Source organism: Eurypyga helias, unplaced genomic scaffold, assembly GCF_000690775.1.
Source record: "Eurypyga helias isolate BGI_N326 unplaced genomic scaffold, ASM69077v1 scaffold21669, whole genome shotgun sequence".
In the NCBI taxonomy this organism is placed as follows: Eukaryota; Metazoa; Chordata; class Aves; order Eurypygiformes; family Eurypygidae; genus Eurypyga; species Eurypyga helias.
In genome coordinates this window covers 18,703-41,792 of record NW_010271995.1, presented here as the reverse complement: position 1 = coordinate 41,792, position 23,090 = coordinate 18,703, and the positions used below count along the sequence as shown (strand labels likewise).

The following is a 23,090-nucleotide window of genomic DNA, read 5'->3' as shown; positions in this document are numbered from 1 at the left end:
AGAGAACGGTCTGGCTTGTTGCACTCAGAGAAGGTTGGTCAGTGGCTTAATATTTGAGTGGAGACCAGTAACGAGTGACATTCCTCAGGGGTCGGTGTTGGGACCTGTACTGTTTAACACCTTCATTAGTGACATGGATGATGACATTGAGTGCACCCTCAGCAAGTTTGCTGACAACACCAAGCTGTGTGATGCGGTCGACATGCTGGAGAGAGGGGATGCCATCCAGAGGGACCCTGATAGGCTGGAGAGGTGGGCCTGTGCCAGCCACATGGAGTTCAGTAAGGCCAAGTGTGAGGTCCTCCACCTGGGTTGTGGCAATCCCAGGCACAAGTACAGTCTGGGCAGAGAAGGATTGAGAGCAGCCCTGAGGAGAAGGACTTGTGGATGTTGGTTGACAAGAAGCTCAACATAAGCCAGCAATTTGGGCTTGCAGCCCAGAAAGCCAACCATATTCTGGGCTGCATCAAAAGAAGCATGGCTTGCAGGTCGAGGATGGTGATTCTACCCCTCTACTCCACCCATGAAACCCCACCTGGAATACCCTTCTGGAGCCCCTGACATAAGGAGGACATGGACCTGTTGGAGCAAGTCCAGAAGAGGCCACGAAGATGATCAGGGGGCTGGAGCACCTCTCCTATGAAGAAAGGATGGGGATAACTGGATATCCTATGGGGATAACTGTTCTCTCTGCCTTGTCAGGTATTCTTTATTAATAAAGAACGTGTATTCCACAGTATGGAAAATTAGAAGATGCCTCTGTTACCTATGAAACCAAATAGGAGATTGTGGGTTTTTTTAATTATTGAGATTTTTTTTTTAATAAATGTGTGTGCATGCAGTATTGCATTGCATGCTGAATAGTAATCAGAGAAAGATATTTTAATTTGCATATCATATGTATGCATGTTGTGCCATTCTTTCTATTCCGAATTGCCTCTTGGCTTCATCCTTTTCAAACAGGGAATTCGGTGTTTGAGAATCTTCTGAATGTCAGCCATCTACAGGCAGATGATACAATTTGGTATGCCCTCTCTCCCATCTCTCCATGCAAATCCGTGTCTCTCCTTTTGCTGACTGGTGGCATGCATCTTTCTGCTGTATTCTTCTTCAATTCTGGAGATACAATGGTGCACTAGTCCTGTGGATTGCTTGAATTAATAAGGGGTTGCTCTAGACGGATGAAAGCTTAAGCCCTGACAGGACTGTAACCTAGTTTGAGTAAGCAGTAACTGAAAATTGATGCCAGCCTTGCAAACTATGCAGCAGAATTCAGCTGAGTTTTCAGTGCAGTTCTTATTTAATAGTTGTACTTATATGAATGTGCAATGCCTTAAGTGGCTTTACAGTTTGAACAGGGGGGCTTAGTTTGCAGACTAAGGGTTAGATTTCGTGTTTGCAGTGAAATAAATAACTTTCATAGCAGTAGATACACTAATAGACAGTTGTAAAGGATTTATTCTGTTGCAGCTCATATGTCATAAACACATATCTTTGAAGAGAAAAATGTGCATAAAAGAAGGTGAGAAAAAGTGATGTATGTGGGTTTTTTTTGTTGTTGTGTGGGTTTTGCTGGGTATTTTTTCTTTAAGAAAAGGATGATGATAGAAGTTGGGTGCCTTTCAGTAATTTTCACTATCTCTGCTACTGTGGTCAAGGATTTTTTCGTGTTAAAATTTATTAATAAATAATTCTGACAAAAAACCTGATATATGGGAAATTCTTCCTGATAAGTAACAAAATCGGCAGTCACGCTGCTGTTGTATAGCTTTTTTGAGTTGGGTATCATTTTACTATGTGATTACTTATTCTTTGAACTCTGCATATCATTCGTATTTATTTTCTTCTAGGTGATGATCTTTGAACTTGCAGACCATGTACAGTCATTTCTTAGCGAGTATAATAAACGACCTTCCAAGTCTTTTCATGAAGAAATGCTAAAAAATCATCAAAAAGAACAAGAAAGACTGGCTCAGGAGGAATTACGTAGGGCACAAGAACTTAAGAGAAGAGAGGAGCAGGAGGTAAGAGAAATTAAAGTGTGAATAACCCTGTATTCTTAAAATAACGTAAACAATCATGATTTTGTAAATCCTGCACAGCAGTGGATTTTAGGGAGTTACTAACTTGTCAGGACTGTGGTATGAGTTGATCAATATATGAACTGTATGAACTATCTGCTGCTGCAATTGTAATGTTTTAATGATATTTTTAACCCTGAGAAATATTTATGCCTGAAAACAAACCTAAATGTTGCTTCCTGAGTCTAGAATGTTCACTATGACAGACTTCTCTAGAGCACAATATACTTCATCTAGAGAGACCTTGGACCCGCCTCGTTAGAAATGAAGGGATTCATCTAAGTCTCTCAGAAACTAGCAGTGTGGAGTCTCCACGCTGTGGAAATACGGATAGCTGTTCTTGAAAATAATGTTTTAGCTTATTCCTTTATCTTTTCTGTGTATGAAACTTCATACAACTACCTCATTGTTGGGTCTGCCATTAGAATTAGTATTCTGTTGTCTACAACACCGTTCTCCTGTATCATACAACTGGTGCTGTTAATTTCCTAAGGGGAGCTAATTTGACTTCTGTTAGTTTTTATTCATGTGAGATCCACAAGTCCTCTCTAACACTTTTGTCAAAAGTCAGCATCATAGCTGTTTGGTTCTTTTAACCAGGTTAAGATTAGCAGTTGCATTGCATGTACTATTGCATCTCTGACAACACTGAAATTCATTTCAGCAACGTGAAATCCTTAAAGAGATTCAGAGAAGGGAAGAAGAGAAAAGAGAAGAAAGAAAAAAGAAAGAGATTGCCAAACAGGTATTCTTTGTAAGCAGGCATGCAGAAACCACTGTAATACCGTTTTCCCAGTACTGTAGCATATGCTTACAAAAATCTGAGCTTTACATGACTGATTTGCCCTGAACATCTTTTCTCATCCACTGCTTCTAATGCAGCTAGGTTAAAGTAGGTTCTTGGTTATATGGAGTTTATTTCTAGAATAAAATCAATTAGTTTAATATTTTTAAGTTGATTGTTGATTTAAAGCATCTTAAATGTACTGACATGGATATTTTCAAGCAGACCTAGGAAAAAGCTAGTATGTCAATGTTTCCACTTTCATTTACATTCTTTCCTGTGGACGGTGCTGAAATGTACTTTCTGAATCTCAGCACTTCTTCTTCAGCCTCATGTACACTTATTATGAAAACCTATTTCTTCTGTGATATGGGTGACTTCATAGAATAACAGGCAAGTACTTGCATATGTTGAGGATAGGAGCAGTTTCTGTACGTACTTGGTTTTTTTTCCTGATTTATAGGAACGTTTGGAAATAGCTGCTCTGACAAGTCAAGAAAACTCTCACAGGAGAGAGACTGCAGAATATAGAGTTACTTCCACTTTAAATGGGAACTGTTTGGAACATGGAGTGAATAATAAACACCGCCCAAATTCAGCTGGACGTTCAAAGTAAGTATGTCAGTTGGCATATGGATTTCCGCACCACCACCCCCCCACCCCCCCCAAACATTAGATTTCAAAGTGAAATTTGAAGGCAGGAGAGTAATGTGCCATGTTGCTTGGCTGTTCATTTCGGTTCCTCCTCCCTGGACTTCAATGGGCATGATTTAATGAATTCACATGCTATGGGTAACTTGAACTTGGCAATTAAGAGAGCTTCTTGGCCCTTAGTTTAATTCAGAAAGTATTTGCCAATCATTGGAAGGCATATTCAGGGCTTACTTGGTTTCTTAAATGTATACAATATGTTTGCAGTTACAGGGAAAAGTTTTTTACATCCACTGATAAATGTTTGCAAATAGCACAATAAATTAATGCTTATGTTCATCTCAAAACCTCTTTGCTGTAAAGATACACTGGTATAAAGTTACCTATTGGAGTATCAGATAATGCTGATTGCATTTGCAGAGCAACTTACTGCAGGGAGGGTTAGAGTAACTGGAGGGTTCTCTTGCTGGTAACTCACTCATCTGGGTTAGAATTGGTGGTGATCTCAGTAGGCTGGGGGTTTGGGGTTGTTTTCTCTCCTCTTCTTAAAACTGATGCAACTGTCAAAGACAGTGGAGATGTGCTGGTATTAATTTTCCTAGCTTTGATTCTGATTGTGTCCATGACTGTTGTTTTAATGGAAATAGTGTATTTGTGGGTTTTTTTGGTTATGGGTTTGTTCTTTTTTGTTCTGGGTTTTTTTTTATCTTGTCTGTAGACTTCAGAATTGTTTTCCCATTATTTTTCAGCAACACTAGATACCTGAAGCAGAAATTCCTCTTTGATCTCTCCTTCTTTGACTCTTGCTGCCATCTTTTCCCTTTACCTGTCACAAGTCATATTTAAAAGTTGTTTCTATATGGTGTTTGCTAGTCCAGAAATCTCTCTTCCTAATTTTAGTATACTAAAACTGGTTAAGTAATAATTCCTTTTTTTAAAAAACAATGGTGGAAGTAATCAAAAAGGATTTTGAAGCATTGAAATTTCTCATGATTCTGTGTCTGTAGAGTTGAGCAAAAGCTATGAGTGTTTATAGTTTTCTGAGGTCTCCTTTCCCAAGAAGAGTGGTGCTGTGTTTTTACCTGTTTATGAAGCCTGAAATTTTGGCTGTTGGGACACAGACTTTTAGAAGGTTATTGAAGTCTAAAAGATTTTTAACTTACAAAATATATTTGAATTCAGAAAGTCGGATACTTTCTTTGTATATTTTTCTTTATACAGACACTGGTGAGAAGTTTGTTGTGGCATCTCGTAGAATCACAGAATAGTTTGGGTTGGAAGAGACCTTAAAGATCATCCAGTTCCAACCCCGCTGCCATGGGCAGGGACACCTTGCACTAGACCAGGTTGCTCAAAGCCTCCTCCAGCTTGGCCTTGAACACTCACAGGGATGGGGCATCCACAGCTTCTCTGGGCAACCTATTCCAGTGCCTCACCACCCTCTCCATGAAGAACTTCTTCCTGATATCCAATCTAAACCTCCCCACTTTCAATTTAAACCCATTACCCCTTGTCCTGTCACTACAGGCCCTTGTAAAAAGCTCCCCCCCCAGCTTCCTTGTAGCCCCTTCAGGTACTGGAAGGCTGCAATAAGGTCCCCGGAGCCTTTTTTTTTTGAACAAGCACAACTCCCTCAGCCTGTCTCCATAGGAGATGTGCTCCAGCCCTCTGAGCATCCTTGTGGCCTCCTCTGGACTCGCTCCATCTCCTTTCCATGTAGTGCATTTTATCTTTTTTTTGGTGTGTGGTGTTTTTTTCTTTAGTAAATTCTGTACTTTGAAAGACCTTCTGCATTACCCTTCAGATATTTATGTGATCGCTATACATGTTTGCATTTATTTGGAGGATACATCTCCTGTAGTGGTGATATTTCTATTCATTTTGAAACAGTTTGTACCAGGAAGGTAATGGAGGTTGATTTGGCTTAGTGGTCTTGAGTTCCTTCTGATCTCGAGTGCAGCTCATGAATGTGAGAAGGAACACCAAAGCATAGTTGCTTTGAAGATTTTTACAGAGCTTTCCCTTTCTTGAAGGATGAGTTTAGAGTAGTAAAGGAGGCAAATGGGAAACCCGTTTAAAGTTAGGAAAAATATTTAAGCTAAAGCTGGAATGAATTTCCAAAATTGTATGTATTTGCTTTTCGTAATGTTTTGAAAAAGAATGCAAATCAAGTCAAAGTTACATATTTTTCAGCGCTGTAGTATGTTTACTCTTTTTTTTTTTTTTTTAATTCCCTCCTGCCACACCCCCGAACTGGAAGTCTCATCCTAAGATGCAGAAGTTTTAAGGTTTGGATTCAAATCTTGGCTTTGAATATAGAGACCCAGTACATCGTGATGTTGCTGCTGAAATGCTGGGTTTCTAATGTATATCTTTGCCTTCACTCCGTGTCTTTGAAATTAATGGATATTACCATTGGATGCAAAAGCCTTTGAAAGCTAACTTGTAGAGTGGATATCTTTAGGGACCAGGATCTGCAACAATACCATCTTTCTGAGTCGGAGAAAAATGTTCTATTGTACATTGCAGACGAGAACGCCAGCTTTCTGTTGGTAACCATGAAGAGTCCTCTGGAAATTACGAAGTTTTGAACTTCAGCACAAGTGGTGCTGGACAGCTTATTGTCCATAAAGGAAAATGTCTAGGTAAGCAAAAGTACAATTGCAGCTTGAAATACTGGAGTTTGGGATGGTTTTTTTTTTCTTTTTCAGGGGGGAGGGGTGTGTGCTCTTGGTTGGTTTGTGGGGTTGAGAGGGAGAACTTAAACAATGTGGACAGGTGCAGGCAGCAAGAGTAGAGAGAATATTGCTGTGGAGCATGAAATGTCAGAGTCAAGAGTGGGAGAGAGTAATAGGAAAAGTTACTTTGTGGTAAGTATATTACACTTAGGACTATTAAGTAAAAATTTGCTTTTTCCAAATACAGTTACATAACTGAATAGCCAAACCAAAAAAACCCATCTTCTCAACATTCTGTTTTCTTTAGATAACTAAAATAATACTGAAAACGTCTGATTTTAAATGCAAACAGCTAGCTTGTCAGATACACATGGCTACCAAGCTAATCATTTAGCTTTCGCTAAAGTGAAGCCAGTGCTAAGCGCAGATACTTACTCTCCTTCCACTGCTGCTGATAGCAATGGCATAGAAGCAGCAGTTCTAGTGGAAAGCGAAATACAGGTGAGAATAGGAGACTCTCAGAGCTGAAAGGCCTCCATCAAGTACCCATGTGAATGGACCACAGATGTTTTCATTGTTTGTTTTCAGCGTAGCACTTCTTCAATGGCAGGATGAACAGCCTGAAAGTCCTGTGGAGCAAAGAGAATTTTATCTATTTGCATTTTGAGAATGAACTGTTCCTGCTCAGCAAATGCCATACTCTACACACTGTAACATAAGAGCATTTATTTATTAAAACCTGACATTCTTTAAAAGGTGCAGCAGTTTTTTGGCCATGTGCCATTTTTGGCATTTATCTGCTGCTACATCGTGTTCAGTCTCATCAGATCCAGTATTTTCATCCCTGCCGTGTAGGTATGCATCTTGCTGGTTGTAAGTAGGTTTGTGTTTCTGAAATTGTAGAAAGCAGGCTTACTGGTCTTTTATGTGGTGTTTGCAGGAGCTCTTGTCAAGTCATTAGAAACAAAAGAAGCCCTGTTCCTCTTCTCTTTCTTCATGTACAGGCAAGGATGAACAGCTTGGTAAATCAATCTACAATGCCTTGGAAATTCGCAGTGGAGACTTTGTTTTGATCTACGAGTGGGTTCTGCACTGGCAAAAAAAGATGGGCAGGTTCCTTACGACACATGAAATAGAGAAGATTGAGAAGTGTAAAAAGCAGGTAATGCCCATATTTTGCATTTGGCTTAAAGGTTAGGTGGGGTTCGGTGCTTTTCTTGAGGCAGCTAATTGATACTAAGCTTGAGAGGGTGGTGATGAGCTTGAAAGTGCTGGTGTTTAGAGGGTCTGCACTGCAGAGGATGATGGGAGTATTGGGGTATTCAGGAGTTCATTTACAATAATACAAATTCAAGAAAGTATACTTGCAGGTATGCATAAATCAAATAATAAAATACGAAAATTCTGAAGAAGGAGAATCACGCTTACCTGGCAGAAACCAAAGTTGTTCTTGCCCTTGTATACAATACTTTCTTACCAGAAAAGGATGTCAGTGTCATATATGTATTTTGTGTATGTTATGTATTTTAGTAGTGGTGTGTTCATGAGCTATGACACAATGCATGTTATGTTGTGTTTCCCTGGCAGCTTCAGGGTGCAGAAACAGAGTTCAGCTCACTGACGAAGCTAAGCCACCCAAACATAGTACATTACAAATGTATGAACCTTAAAGAACGGGACGATTCGATTGTGGTGGACATTTTAGTGGAACATATAAGTGGTTGCAGCCTTTCTACATACTTACACAAAGAGACTCCAGTTCCAGTTGAGCAGTTACGCCATTATGTGACCCAGATCTTGTCGGCTCTTGACTACTTGCACAGTAACTCAGTAGTGCACAAAGTTCTTTGTCCTTCCAGTATCCTGGTTGATGCTGAAGGGAACATCAAGGTGACGGACTACAGCATTTCCAAGCGCTTAGCTGATATCTGCAAAGCGGATGTTTGTGAGCAAACCAAAGTTCGTTTTAGTGAGGATGGTCTGCCCAGCAAACCTGGAAAAAAAGGAGATGTATGGAGTCTGGGCTTGCTTCTGCTTTCACTCAGCCAGGGCCAAATAACCAAGGAATATCCAGTCGCTGTTCCTACCAGTTTACCTGCTGACCTCCAAGACTTTCTGGAAAAGTATGTTTGTTGCAATCCTGTATCTTTTTGTCTTTTCTTTTTTTCTTTTTTTTTTTTTTTTTTAAAAAGACCTGAACAGTTTTTTGAAAGAACAGCTGAATGCCCCTGTGTCTCTAGTCATAGTTTTTAGAGAAGAGGTGATTGCTCAGGCTGCTAATCTGGGATTTGGGAGAACAGGTCTGGTGCTCTCTTCTTCCCTGCCCTGCCACCAATTTTGTATCACTGTGGATAAGTCATTTAGTCTGTCTTTGCTTCCAATTCCCATCTGAATTATAAAGGTGGTAATTTCTTAAATATGAGGAGACATCTTTGGGCATTTAAGTCTGATATGGAATAGATTTTGAACGGTTCTCTTGGCTTGCTAACAGATGTGTTTGCTTGGATGATAAGGAGAGATGGACTCCTCAGCAGTTGTTACAACATAGTTTTATAAACATTCCACGAATGAAAATACCTGCAGCTGAAGAAGATCTAGATGGTAAGAAACTTGGTTCTTTCCCTGTTCTGCTGAATAAGTGGATGACATGCCTGCAGTAACAGAACAACTGAGCTGTGCTGGGGCTTTGCAAGACTACGGGAGTGTTTTACATTAGCTAACAGAACAGCTAAATACTGTACTAGCTTTTACATCCATGACTAGCCTGGGTGGACTGACTGCTGTTGACTCTTCAGTAGAAGATGCTGGTGCTTTAATTAAAGCCTGTCAATTCATCCACCTCCTGCATGGTGTAAATGTCAGACTTACCTTTGTCCTTGGAAGATGCTGCTCCAATGAGACTTCTCCCCTCATTATGTTCTTGTTAAAATTAGTTCCGTTGTCCAACATAATTAATACTGGTAATTAAAAACTTTATTAAGGTTTATGCTTGCACCAGAGCTGAACTCTACACAGCAGAGCACTTCTGTATTTCAGGTTTTAGTTGCGTTTGAAGTTATTTAGGCTTTATCTTCTTCCTGAGCCTTATTTCACAGTTCCTTGTGCCTTACCCTCGTACCCCCATACTGTCGGTGGTGGTAACTTGGATCTCCTCATTACAGATTCGACAGGTGCAGATTGCATTGAGACAGTTGTACCCAGCAGTCAGATATCTGGCGCTTCATTCTTCACAGAAACACAGAGACAATTTTCGCGCTACTATAATGAGTTTGAAGAGCTAAAATTACTTGGCAAAGGGGCTTTTGGAGCAGTCATCAAGGTGTGGTATAAAAATTTTCCCTCTCTGGGATATTTTTTGGGATTGCATTTGTTTTTCTTTGAAGCAAAACAGTATGTTCACTGTTTGTGTGGTTTTATTGATTATCTTCTTGTGTGCTGTGCCTGTATTGTGGTTTTTACTTGGAATTGAATATTCTGGTATGTTTTGTGAGAGATTGCTGAGAGTCTGTGGAGAAGCCTGTCAGTATGGGGAAGCTTGTGTTTGTAGTCATTTCCCTGGCAGAAGGAAAACTTTCTCTTCCATGAAATTATTCTAGTTTTGGCTCTAGTCGGTAAGATACTTTATAAGCATTTCACTTCAGATTTACTTGGATTTTGCAGGTGAGAAATAATCTTGATGGTTGCTATTATGCTGTGAAACGTATCCGTGTAAACCCTGCTAGCAAGCAATTTCGTAGGATTAAGGGGGAAGTAACGTTACTTTCCCGCTTGAACCATGAGAATATAGTGAGATATTACAATGCTTGGATAGAAAAACATGAAAGTCCTGTTCCCACTGTGTCATCGTCTGAAACAACCGAAGAGAAAAGAACACCCACCAAAGCCGGTCTCTTCACCCTTACCACTGGGGAGACAAATAATGTGGAAGCTAATGCTCCTCCTCCTGTTTTGACAAGTTCAGTGGAGTGGAGTACTTCATGTGAAAGATCCTCCAGCAATAAATTCAGTGGAGATGACCAGGAGTCCAGTGATGATGACGATGATGGTGATGGGGTGTTCTCGCATGTATTTCTGTAAGTAGGCTTCAGTATTGGCACTGTCAGGAACATGAGTAGGGTTTGTTTTTCTGAGCTGGTGTCTTTTATCGTTCTCGCCTCTCGTCAGAGGTTAATTCACTGTTTTTTCATTCTGTCCCCTCGTTCAAAAACAGTGGATTTGCCAACAGTCCGATAGCCAGGGAGAGGGAAATCTGTAACTAAAAGCTGTCAGTGTATAAAGAAATTCTTGTTTAGGCCTCTAGAATCATAGAATCATAGAATCACTGGGTTGGAAAAGACCTTAGAGATCATCCAGTCCAACCGTATCTGTCCGCCACTAAACCATATCTCTCAGCACCTCATCCACCCGTCTCTTAAACACATCCAGGGATGGTGACTCCACCACCTCCCTGGGCAGCCAGTTCCAGTGCGGGATAACCCTTTCGGTGAAGAACTTCTTCCTTACATCCAATCTAAACCTCCCCTGGAGCAGCTTGAGACCATTCCCCCTCGTCCGATCATCTGTCATTAGGGCGAAGAGACCAACACTCACTTCTGCACAACCTCCTTTCAGGTAGTTGTAGGCAGTGATCAGGTCTCCTCTCAGCCTCCTCTTCTCAAGGCTAAACAAGCCCAGTTCCCTCAGTTGCTCCTCATAAGACATATTCTCCAGACCCTTCACCAGTTTTGTGGCCCTTCTCTGGACACGCTCCAGGACCTCAATGTCTTTCTTGTAGTGAGGGGCCCAAAACTGAACACAGTACTCGAGGTGCGGCCTCACCAGTGCCGAGTACAGGTTACTTAGGTTAGAAGTTACTTACCATTTGTGTCAGAATGCATGACTGTTTACTCCACTCTCAGGGTTGGAACAGACAGTCCAACATGACATTTTTAAACAAAACAGTAACAGAGAAAGATGGGAAATTGTGAAAAATACCTTATTTGGCCTTTCTCTTTTGTTTTGATTTTTATTAACATATTCCATACCTGTCTCTGTATGGAGAGGTTCTTTCACTCATGATGGGTTTTTTTTTTGTTTAAGCAAGTTAATAACCTTATCCCAGTTTTGCTTATTGAATATAGAAATTAAAATTTATTGATGCAAATGTATACCTTCCCTTTAAGTGCCTGGGCTGTCAAAGGCAAGTGTCGCTTTGCAAGCAGGATACTTTTTCGGGGGGTTGTTTTGCTTTTTTGTTTAAGGCATATGGAAGGTCTTCAACAGAAGCTTAGATTTCCCCCTCTCCCCCCCCCCAATAGTTTCCAAATTTCTTAGTAAATATTTCTTGGTAATATTTATTTATGGAAACAAAAATTTTTGGCTCTTCTTCTTTCTGTTTTTTAAACAGGCCAACCACAGATTTTGAAAGCGAAATAATTTTCAAAAACGAGGATGAAAACAGTAAAGGTCATCCCCAAGTAAGTATAAAGAATAAAGCTAGGAAAAACTAAAATATCCTAAGATAGTCTTTTCAGAAGCAAACAGGTCAGTTGGGAAGTTTTGTTTCACTTCTGCTGTAAGTACAGAATCAAATAAGGTTTTGTTCCATCAGAGTAGATGTGTACTGTCATGAGCTGCGTTGAATAGAAATCAGTCTGATGTAGCTCATCTGGATTCTGTTTCCTGCAGTGTTCATTAAGCTAAATGTGAGTTGCACTTCGTAGTCAGGAGCCTGGTTGTTGCAGGTTTAACACTTCAGAATGTACATATTTATCAGTTAACTGTATGGCTTGCCTCACATCATCTGGAAGTTGAATTTCTGTTCTGCTTTTAGACAATATAAACCAATATATTTGCTCAGAGTAGCCACTTTTTGGAGATAGCGACAATACATGTGGCTTGCAGTCAACAAGAGACAGGAAGTCAGAATAATGTATAAGGTTTTAATTGATTTTTAAGATTTTTGTATCACAGCACTGGCTGTGAACACTCAGTGCACTGTATCACTGGAAAGCTAATGCACAGGTTTCTACAGCATCTAGAATCTGTCATTGTCAATCCTGATGATGTGTAAAATGCTCTTATTAGAGCTTCATCTCCTTCCTCTTTCTGTTGTAATGTACTTGGCGTGAAAAACCTTTCAGTATATAATTTAACAGTATGTCAGTGCTTCTTTGTTTTGGTCACTAAATCTTTATATACACTATATCAAAATTGTTGGTTGAGAGCAGGGTTTCATTATTAGTTCTGTTAAGTAAGCTTTGTGTGTTTTAGTTTCAAATTTTTTTTTTTAATGTGACACTTTTGAGATGCAGGTGTCATCCAGACATTCTGGAATATTTTCCGTCCAGTGTCTAATGATGACAAAATGTTACTTGCTCTCACTTTGAAAATGAGAGTTGGGTCACGCCTGTTTTTCTAGTTTATTTAGAAGCCGTGGCGTTACAAAAAAATGTCAGTGTATTATTTTCCTGTTATTCAAACCTAGCCATAGAGGGTGAGTTCTCATCAATGTGTTTCAGCCATTAAAAAATAGTAGTACGGATAAAAAATACTCTGGGCAGCTTCCTGTAGCTAACACTTACTTTTATTGTGATAAAGGATGAAGGCAATGAAAAGAATAGCTGTGGAGGAGAGGACAGGACACCAGTCATTCAGACAATGCATTACCTGTACATTCAGGTACAAACGTGCTTGCATTTTCAGATAACGAGATACTGTTTATTCCAACCTGCAGAGATTAATTAATTGCTGGGTTTTGTGAGAAAAGTAATTTTAAAAATGCAAATGTTTTTACTGCAAAAACAACATTGAACTTAGACTGGTTTTCTGAAAGGTTTGGCTGGTGGAAGGCACTGAGGAGCTCACATGGCCGCTTATGTCTTCTGAGGCTCTACAGTTGTGCCTGGGGAGAGCAGTTTTGTAGTGCCATAGTGTGTAATGGGATTACTGTTGTTGCTTGCGTACAAGTAAAGGTTGTCAGCTCCTGACCTAAACTTAGGAACAACCCGACCAACCAACCTTCTTGAGTCCGTGGTTTCCAAAGCATTGTTTTGCCTTCTGCTTGTTACTTGTTTAGAAAATCCTTCCTGACCTCCTAGCACTGTAGCTGGAGTTCTGAGTTTATGGTATTAATTCCCAGTGTGGAGTTGAAGGGTACTGTGTGAGCTTCTGGATGTGAAGTTGTATTTCACAGGTGTGGAAAATTCCCCGTTCTCTTTAAAGGGACTATATTGTGTACGTGCTTTCTTTTAACAGAAAACAGAAGTCTGCAAAGCCGTTGTATGGCCCTAACAGTAAGCACAAAACAAAATCTCTGCAGGATTGCAACTTGAGGCTTTACTACTGACTTTGTGTTAGGAGCTAGGCTGGTTCTGGGAGAATTTGACTGTCATAGCTAAATGTTCTGTGGTAACATGCTGCTTTTTATAAGGTGCTTAATGCTAGAGCTTGTCTGTCAGGAAGATACAGTCAGAGGGAATTAGATTTTAATAAGATTGCTTGCATGTGATATGCATATTCATCATATAAGCAGTTAAGTTGGCAAGTAAAATAAAGCCAGAGATTCTTCAAAGTTGGTTTAAACATACACTGTGGCTTGGCTGGTTTCACCTTGGTTTTTAAAATCTGTTAGAGAATATACTACTCTACTAGCTCATACCATTGTCCCAGAAACCGGGATAGGACCCTTAAGTGAATGCATGTTTTCTAGCAAAACAACAGCTCTCAGGAAAATTCCAAACAGGTGAATGTTTTGGTGATACTGTTTGCTCCTGAACTGTTAGAGAAGCAGGCATTAATATGCACACAGATACAAGTTTCTGATGGTCTCTTTTTTTTTTTTTTTTAAATTGACAAAACTGCTCTTTCTTCTCTGTGTCCCCTACGTGTGCACAACTGAAGATGGAGTATTGTGAAAAGAGCACATTAAGGGATACTATTGACGAAGGATTATATGAAGACACCAGTCGGCTTTGGAGACTCTTCCGAGAAATTTTAGACGGGTTAGCTTACATCCATGAAAAGGTTAGTAAACATGACAGCTATGACCCGTTCATAATACCTGTGTTAACCCTCCTTGTGCATGGGTTTCTTCATATTCTGTTCATTTTGGGACATTTATTAATGAGGTTTGTTCTTTGCCCTTTCCATTATTAATCTGTTCCAGGGGTTTAGAATATTTTATCATAAACTTTAAATTTATAATAAACCTTTGTCACAAAAACTTGACCACCTTTAAAAACATTTTGTTAGTTATGTGGTAGCACTGAAAATTGTTTCTGGCTTCTGGCCTATAGACTGTAGTCTCAAAAATTAATCATCAGTAACTTAATGGAACAGATTTCACACTGTAATGGAAGTATGTAATATGATTTTCCATTCTATTATAAAAAGTTTTGATTTGAATTGTGTTGATTGTTTAATATTGTGTGTGGGTTTTTTCTGTTCTTCTGTAACAGGGAATGATCCACAGAGACTTGAAACCTGTGAACATTTTTTTAGATTCAGATGATCATGTCAAAATTGGTGATTTTGGCTTAGCTACAGATCACCCAGCAAATGCAGTAAGTACAGCTGAAAGTGAATGAAAAAACTTTAATTTGGTGTTGTAACAATACAAAAGATGAAAATAAAACGTAAAAACATAGCGCTCATTGGACTTCCAATTGTGAATGCCATAAACTCTTATTTCTAAGGTTCTACACATGCTGCCAATCAAAGTGGCAAGAAGGGCCAGCAGGAGCATTGCAAGTGCCATTTACGATACGTCTGTTTTTCCTAATTTCAGGTCATCTCTAGGCGAGAAGAAAGTAACTCTGATAGTTCTGCTCTGTCTGACCAATCAGGTTAGTTTACATAGTAGCTTGTTCTAATTTATTTTAAGCACAAACTTATATTCTGCAGTCTTGTATACTGTTAGAACTTCCGTTCTTTGAAAATAATTACGAGGCGGGGGAAAGCCACCCACCAACTTTTGGGTATATATGTTACATGCGATCTGCCGGTTGTGACTGTTAGTAAAAATGGATTTGCTGCCACTGCTAGCCTTCTGCCATAGATCAGTGCCTTTCTCCATATTGAGGTCTATAGAGATCCTGTGTATCTGTTCCACCTGTACTTCTCTTCTGCCTGTACGGGACAATTTCAAGGGTTTTTGTTTGGTTGGGTTTGGATTTTTTTTTTGACTCTTTCCATGACTGGCTGAATTTTTTGTTTTGAGAAAACTTTAGTACGTTGTGCATCTTAAGATGAGTGTAATGGAAGTGAAATTCAGTTGTATTGTGTGCTGAACTACTGCAGTTCTCTAAAGCATCAGATATGTTTAGATACTGTGGATAGACACAGATACTTGATGTCTGGGATACAGATGTCTCTTTCTTGTATCTTTTTCTGATACAAAACTGTCCGTTTTGCAAACTGTTCTTGACTGGGTCTCTCTCAAGAAGGGCTTCATTCCAGCCTAGAAGAAAGGAGGACGGAAGAAGAGTGAGGTTTTTCTTGGCTTTGCTGCATTTCTCTCCCATTTTCTTGAAACTAGTACTCTTGTCTTTTGCCATGTAGGTAATTTGACAGGGATGGTTGGCACCGCGCTATATGTCAGCCCAGAGGTCCAAGGAAGCACTAAGTCTACATACAATCAGGTATGATTAAGTAGACTTAATTAAAAGGTATCATGGAATCTGAGTTACAGTTTAGGTAATTCCTGCTCCACAAATGTGAATTCAGGGTGGAACAAGGTGTGGTGGGACTGCTGTGATAAGCAAGGGAATGAGAAATGCTCCTCTGAGAGGAGACCAAGGGTAGGAGGATGTGGGCAGGTCAGTTTTTCTGCCTGTACTGTGACCATGACTAGGTGCAAACAACTTCAAGTTGGAAGGCCTTTATAAATGAGTAGGATAGAAATCCTACAGCCTTTAGTTAAGGTGAAACACCGTTATCGAAAGGATACACTGCTCTTCTGGATTCCTAGACTGTGCTTTTGGGAGGCAGGGTGAGTTTGTTCCATCAAAGAGAATCCTGCTTGTATGCAGAGACAAGCTGAATTTCAAAGCAAGAGTGTTTTCAAAGTGGGAGTCCTTTACTTCAGGGCAGTGCTGTGATGGCAGAAGTCATTGAAGATTACCAAATCTTAATAGATTGTGTCACTAACAAAAAATAAAAAATTAAAACCAGAACCATGAAATCCCCCACCTTTCTCTCTGGCTGTAATATACTGCAAACTTTAACCAAAACATGACGACTTCTCTGCTCTCATGATCTGCAGAGGATTCACATTCAAGTTTCTATTTTTTTCTTCATTAGAAAGTGGACCTGTTCAGTCTGGGTATAATATTCTTTGAAATGTCTTACCATCCAATGAGTACTGCGTCAGAAAGGATCTTTGTTCTTGGTCAGCTAAGACTGGTAAGTGCACAGATAGAAAATGCACTAATTCTATGCATCAGGTAGTTTGTGGGATGTAAAAGGATGCACGACATCGAAAAAATGTTTCCACAGGGGGTGGTTTTAAAAACAAAACGTTTATTAAATATATAATGGAAAGTGAAGAATAAAATTGGAGCTGGTACTGACATTCCCTTAATCCACTGTGGATTTCCTGATGGCATTACCATCAGTCAGTGTTCTACTTGCTAAATTAACTTTTATAGTGCAAAACATTAGAGATGTAAACTTCAGCTCAAGACATCGTGGCTTTAGTTACACCTGTGTTTAGACCCAGTGGGTCAGAGCCAGTTGGCAAATGCCCATGATTACAGATTGTATCTTCATTTTATAGACCATCATAAATGTGTATCTGTGACATTCTTTTTTCCTTTTAGCTCTTCAGACTAAATTTGCCATGATTGTTTGGTTGCTTTGTTTGTTTTTTCCCCCATGAGCAATAAAAATGGTTAGTTTCTCTGTTTAAATATGTAGAACTTAAGCGTAGCCTGAGCAAGCTGGACTGCCTCTTTTATAATTGATTTTGTGGTTTTACTTTTGTGTGTTTGTTTTGTTTTGTTGTTGTTTTGTTTTATAGCCTGCTATTGTATTTCCTAAAGACTTCGATGAAGTCAAGCATGCGAAGCAGGTAATTTTGTAGACATTTTAACTGTTAGATATTTCCTGTTAAGAAACATTAATTATTATTTTTCCCACATAATTTTAACTTTGTAATCTCTGCCAAATTTTTATTACGTGACATTAGAATAACGTAATGGGGGGAAAAATCTCAGAAGAAAAGAAATTGACAAATAAATATATTTGCCCACAAAATTGCCTGAGAACAGTCATAAAGAAGTCTAGAGTTCACCATGCTACCTTTCAGGCTCTGAGGGACAATTTTGATGTGTTTTTTTTCTTTTTTTTTTTTTTTTGGACCTGAGGAGACGGCAGCTATATTGTTCTCTATCCTTAACTTAAACTTCTGAGAGAGTTCTCTGTCACAGAACAGAAAGAGGTGTTCAAGCTAAATTGGATGCTGTGAGTTTGAAAAGAGCTGCCAAGAGCTGTGCTGAATGCCTCCATGGCAGAAAAATGAAATTATAGGAGCAGTGGATGCCCCAGCTAATTTTGTCCTTGTGCTAGTAGCCTCTTGTTGACCATTAGCATTAGGTTTTGGCTGTTACACCTGTGTAACAGCAATCTGCATGTTACTGGTACCAAAAAAGTGTGTTCCTCTTGTACAGTGTACTGAAATATGGCAGGAAGATTCCCCCTTCTTTAATATCTGTAACTCTTAAATCGTGATTTCTATGCCTATGACTCAGTTTTCTCTTAACTCTGTTAATGAAGAGATACCAGAGCTAGACATAGACAGCAAAGGATACTACATATTTTGTGATCCCAAGAGACACATTTGTAATAGTTTTTGGTTTAGTAAATTTTATTCAGATAATAACACAATATAAGATATTTAGAATTTCATAAGCGAAGAATATCTACCAAAGATTCAGATCTTGCTTTCTGTTTTTGTCCCCTGTAGTCTTATAATTTTTTTCAATATATAAAATTTTTCTAAACTAAACGATTTTGATTTAATTTGTAGAGATTAGTTATTACATGGCTCCTGAACCATGATCCTGCAGCACGACCAACAGCTGTGGAGGTGTTAAAAAGTGAACATCTTCCACCACCACAAATGGAAGAATCTGAACTCCATGAAGTACTCCACCATACCTTGGCAAATGTGGATGGAAAGGCCTACCGGACTATGATGAGTCAGATCTTTTCACAGCGTATATCTCCAGCTATAGACTATACCTATGACAGTGATTTGCTGAAGGTTTGTTTAGGGGTTGTTGGAGGTTTTTTTTCCTGTGTTGCATTTCAAAAAAACATTTATATGGGTAAACTCAAAACATGTTTGTTCTCCGGGCTTGTTCAGCCTGGAGAAGAGAAGGCTCTGGGTAGACCTTAAAGCACCTTCCAGTACCTGAAGGGGCTACAAGGAAGCTGGGGGGGACTTTTTACAAGGGTCTGTAGTGACAGGACAAGGGGTAACGGGTTTAAATTGAAAGTGGGGAGGTTTAGATTAGCTATCAGGAAGAAGTTCTTCACGGAGAGGGTGGTGAGGCACTGGAACAGGTTGCCCAGAGAAGCTGTGGATGCCCCATCCCTGGATGTCTTCAAGGCCAGGCTGGAGGAGGCTTTGAGCAACCTGGTCTAGTGGAAGGGGTCCCTGCCCATGGCAGGGGGGTTGGAACTAGATGGGCTTTAAGGGCCCTTCCCACCCAAACCGTTCTATGATTCTGTGAATTGCGTTGTCTTTGTAAGATGAACCTTCACAGTTCCTATTTAAAGTTACAAACCTTTACTATCTGGGTTTGAACAACCACTTCCCATTTGAACCTTACATTCATTCTTCAATGAAGAAAAGAGGAGTGTTTGATGGTAGCAGTGAAAGCTTTAAGCTTCTGTCCAGAGGATTATTTGCTTTGCTCTGAATTTCTGTCAAACTAATGGTACTTGTGTCTGATTGCCGCAATTAGAAAGAGAATAGAGCAGTCAGAGGCAGTGTATTCTGCTGGCAATCAAAGTAATCCTTCCCTGTTTCTCAAATCTTAAATCTTTCTGCATCTAAAATAATGCAAGGTAACACAATACAGTAATATTTTGTGTAGCTGTAGTTAGTTATTGTTATGTGAGCATTGGAAGTTATTTATAGTGGGGTGAGATAGCAGAATGCTTATTGGCTGTATTACATGGGATGATTGCTTGTATTACATTGAGTGTTCATGGCATATGAATTATATATCTACTTTTTATTTGTGATGGTTTCAGGGTAGTTTTTCTGTTTGGGCAGCCAAGATACAGCAGCATGTATGTGAGATTGTCAGCCGGATATTTAAAAGACACGGTGGGTGTGTTTACAAAAGTTGTTCATTTCCTTTTACTGATTGAATAGATTTAAGAGAATGGAATGGAGTGGTTTTACTGCGATCATATGAGTTAGAAAGTATGTGCAGTAGTTGCATATCCTTTTGAAGTTTCACTTTTTAATTTCTCTGTTATTTCAGCGTCCCAGTAAAAGCTGTCAACTTCACATCTGAATAATGTAAATTTTCTATAGAAAGAACCTTGAAAATCTTAATTATATCTTCAGATGTATTGGTTGTTCAGATAGGTCTGTATAAGCTTTTAGAGGTAGGGGGTGCTGTGTAAAATCTAGATCTGAATATAAGGATATCTCCATAGCCAAAGTCCAAGCTTCCATGTAGCACAGTAGCCTCTCTCTGAACATAGCCAGAATGGGAATGGCCTAAGAAAGTGTGGAAACAGAGCAAGTATATAGTGGTAATTTCAGTGATGCTGCTCTTAGCCATGATTTGCTGTTCAGAAATGTCGTGAGCCAGAGCTGGTGTCATGATGTTTAATAGTCTTTGGTGGTTTTTCTTTCCATGACTCCATCCAGTCATCAGCCATAGTATTTGCTTAAAATTAGTTTTTACAGGAGGAAGAAAATTTATGCACACACTGTCACATTTGAAATGTTATAAATCATATTGGTTTATAGGTGATCATGATATTATTTTATATAAAAATGGAGAATTTTCATATAGAGGTATTTCCTACTACATTACAGTCTGATTAAGCATGATCAGGGTTTGACAAAATTTGTTGGGCCCTCAACATAAGAAGGACATCAACCAGTTGGAGTGAGTCCAGAGGAGGCCACAAAGATGCTCCGAGGGCTGGAGCACCTCTGCTATGGGGACAGGCTGAGAGAGTTGGGCTTGTTTAGCCTGGCGAGGAGAAGGCTACGGGGAGACTTTATAGCACCTTCCAGTACCTGAAGGGGCTACAAGAAAGCTGGGGGGCGACTTTTTACAAGGGCCTGTAGTCACAGGACAAAGGGTAATGGGTTTAAATTGAAAGCGGGGAGGTTTAGATTGGATATCAGGAAGAAATTCTTCCCAGAGAGGGTGGTGAGGCACTGGAACAGGTTGCCCAGAGAAGCTGTGGATGCTCCATCCCTGGAAGTGTTCAAGGCCATGCTGGATGAGGCTTTGAGCAACCTGGTCTAGTGGAAGGTGCCCCTGCCCATGGCAGGGGGGGTGGGACTAGATGACCTTTAAGGTCCCTTCCAACCCAAACTGTTCTGTGATTCTGTAATATGAAAGAACAAGAAACTGAGAAATGCAGAGTCAAGTTACTACCCCCCTCCCTGGCTAAGCTTGCCAGACTTTGGAAAGTGTTTGTCATCATTTACCAGTTCATAGCATGTACAGGTTGAAATGTTTTCATTCTTTTTGAAAAAAATGCTGGAAGGTTTTGGAGATGTGTTTTTTACGTTAGATTGTATCTGCCGTCAGTAATGGTTAGAAGCATTTCCTTGGATTTGGGACTTTTTTTTTCTTCCTGATTTAAATGCTTATGTAAAAATCTAATTGAAGACATGAGTAAAGCTTCAATTACGAAGTAGTTGTTAGAGAATCAGTAGCGAACTTAGAACAGGAAATTATTTTTCAATAATTATTGATACTGTTGTTAATAGTAAGGTTTCAATGAAGGTTGGATTCACACAGATAGATGGTGGCAAAATATAGCCAGCAAAACAATGGTATTTTTGCGTTTTTGAAGTGAACAGTAAACACTTGTAGCACATTTTTGAGGTACAAGATGTGGCATGTCTGAACAACACTTGTTCTCTGTGGAAGTGCCCCTAAACCAGAACAGTGCTCCGGGTATCTGTAGGGTTTTCTGTGTTCTGTATGCATGGTTTAGGGAAAGGTGGTGTTTAAAGGGGGGGGGGGAGGCAATGTGACTTTTCTGGTGGGGCTGTGGAATGGGCAGTTCTCCTCTGCTGCTCTGCGGGCTACCTGCTGACCCCAACAGTGTGCAAGGCAGAAAAGCAGAGTTTTTGATGACTTTCTTTAAACGGTAGAAGAGGAAAAATCTGTTAAAAACACAAAATAATGCAATTTTAAAAAGCTATTGGTTGAGACTACCATACCCTGCAAGGTTGTTCATGAGCTTGTAAAAACCAGGCGTTACTTCAGAAATGGGAGATAATAGTATTTACTGGTTTGGTTTTTTGTTTTTTTTTTTTTTTTTGCAGGAGCCATTGAGCTGCACACTCCGCTGCTAATGCCTCGGAATAAAAAACTATACGAACATAATGAAGCTTCCTATTTCATGGATCACAGTGGGATGCTGGTAATGCTTCCTTATGACCTCAGAGTAAGTACTGTCATCTCTGCAGGAAAGCCTAGGTTTGAAGGGTGCCGTGATGGTTGTAGATACCCTCGATTCACTATCCACAAATCTGTTTTAGGCTTCTATTTCTTCTGACTTTTGGAGTAGTGTATCTTTCAGTGTCTGTTCCTGTATTCCTCTATGTTGTCCTGGTTTGGACAGCTGGAGCCCTGACCACATAAAGAAGAAACACACTTTTTCTTAACATAGGTGAAAATGACGCTGTATCATAAATTTGGTGGATATGACTCTGGGTTGTGTTTAGAGTTTTTCTTGTGGTTTTTGGTTTTGTGTTTTTTTTTTTTTGCACATATGAGACAAGACTTTCCCAATGACCAGTGAAAATTCTTATATTCCCATCCCTTGTCTTTATATATATGTCTTTATAGAGAATGTGGGTAACATCTGTTCTATAGTCCCCTCAAGTGAATGTTGTCAAAGATCATTCTGATCTTGAGATGAATTGCTGTTTGTACAGTTGAAATTTTATAGTCTGGGATTCCTCTATCACTACTACCTGATTATATGCAGTGTTGGCCTCGTTAATTGTCGTGCACTTAAAATTTAACACCTATAAGCTTTAAGGGTTTTTTTGTTGGTTTATTACTGATGCTTAAGGAACGTGACTTTTTATATTCCATTTCATTAACTTAGGGTCAGCGTGACTCACCTTTCCTTTGTATTGACAGCATCAAGCTATGCCATAGTTTATTGTAATTATACAGTAACTATACACAGTTAAGGATTTTGGCAGGATCTACAACATTCATCTTTCTGTTGGAATTACTTGTTGTGGAAAATGTGTTGACCAAAAATTTATTAAAAAATATTCCTTTATATCTTTACAGAAACAGCAAAATACCTGTTTGTGCATTTTAACGTGTTCATAGCTGCTTTATGATGCATTTTGCATGCATTAGGGTAATTAAGAAAGGTCCTTGTGTCCCTTTCCTCTCCAAGCTCTTCTAGGAAGGTGGTGGGGAGGGGGATGTTTTTTCTTTCTTTAAAATTTATAGGAGGGATGATTAGATTAATATTGCTTGGCAATGGCAAATATTTATGGCATTATTACATATATGTGAGTACAAGTGTTCCTGCACAGTGTAGTAACTGGTCTCCTGTTTCAGAGCTCAGTCATACTGACTGTTTTGTTTCAACAATTTCCATGTATTTTGTTTTTCAGATTCCTTTTGCAAGATTTGTAGCTAGAAATAACATAACTAACTTGAAAAGGTAAGG

At 39.4% G+C, this 23,090-nt stretch overlaps 1 protein-coding gene across 1 annotated transcript in view; it reads left to right on the top strand.

The window, feature by feature from the left end:
* EIF2AK4 (eukaryotic translation initiation factor 2 alpha kinase 4) overlaps window positions 1-23,090 on the top strand; it is a 40,663-nt gene that overhangs the window by 3,918 nt on the left and 13,655 nt on the right. The window contains exons 4-24 of the mRNA XM_010158997.1: window positions 1,851-2,024; window positions 2,746-2,826; window positions 3,329-3,477; window positions 6,046-6,161; window positions 7,199-7,356; window positions 7,782-8,317; window positions 8,686-8,795; window positions 9,356-9,513; window positions 9,855-10,267; window positions 11,581-11,650; window positions 12,774-12,854; window positions 14,076-14,198; window positions 14,633-14,737; window positions 14,962-15,019; window positions 15,735-15,814; window positions 16,476-16,577; window positions 17,194-17,244; window positions 18,202-18,438; window positions 19,437-19,512; window positions 21,715-21,836; window positions 23,035-23,084. Of these exons, the coding sequence (XP_010157299.1) occupies window positions 1,851-2,024; window positions 2,746-2,826; window positions 3,329-3,477; window positions 6,046-6,161; window positions 7,199-7,356; window positions 7,782-8,317; window positions 8,686-8,795; window positions 9,356-9,513; window positions 9,855-10,267; window positions 11,581-11,650; window positions 12,774-12,854; window positions 14,076-14,198; window positions 14,633-14,737; window positions 14,962-15,019; window positions 15,735-15,814; window positions 16,476-16,577; window positions 17,194-17,244; window positions 18,202-18,438; window positions 19,437-19,512; window positions 21,715-21,836; window positions 23,035-23,084 (3,050 nt within the window). The remainder of the gene's footprint in view (window positions 1-1,850; window positions 2,025-2,745; window positions 2,827-3,328; window positions 3,478-6,045; window positions 6,162-7,198; window positions 7,357-7,781; window positions 8,318-8,685; window positions 8,796-9,355; window positions 9,514-9,854; window positions 10,268-11,580; window positions 11,651-12,773; window positions 12,855-14,075; window positions 14,199-14,632; window positions 14,738-14,961; window positions 15,020-15,734; window positions 15,815-16,475; window positions 16,578-17,193; window positions 17,245-18,201; window positions 18,439-19,436; window positions 19,513-21,714; window positions 21,837-23,034; window positions 23,085-23,090) is intronic.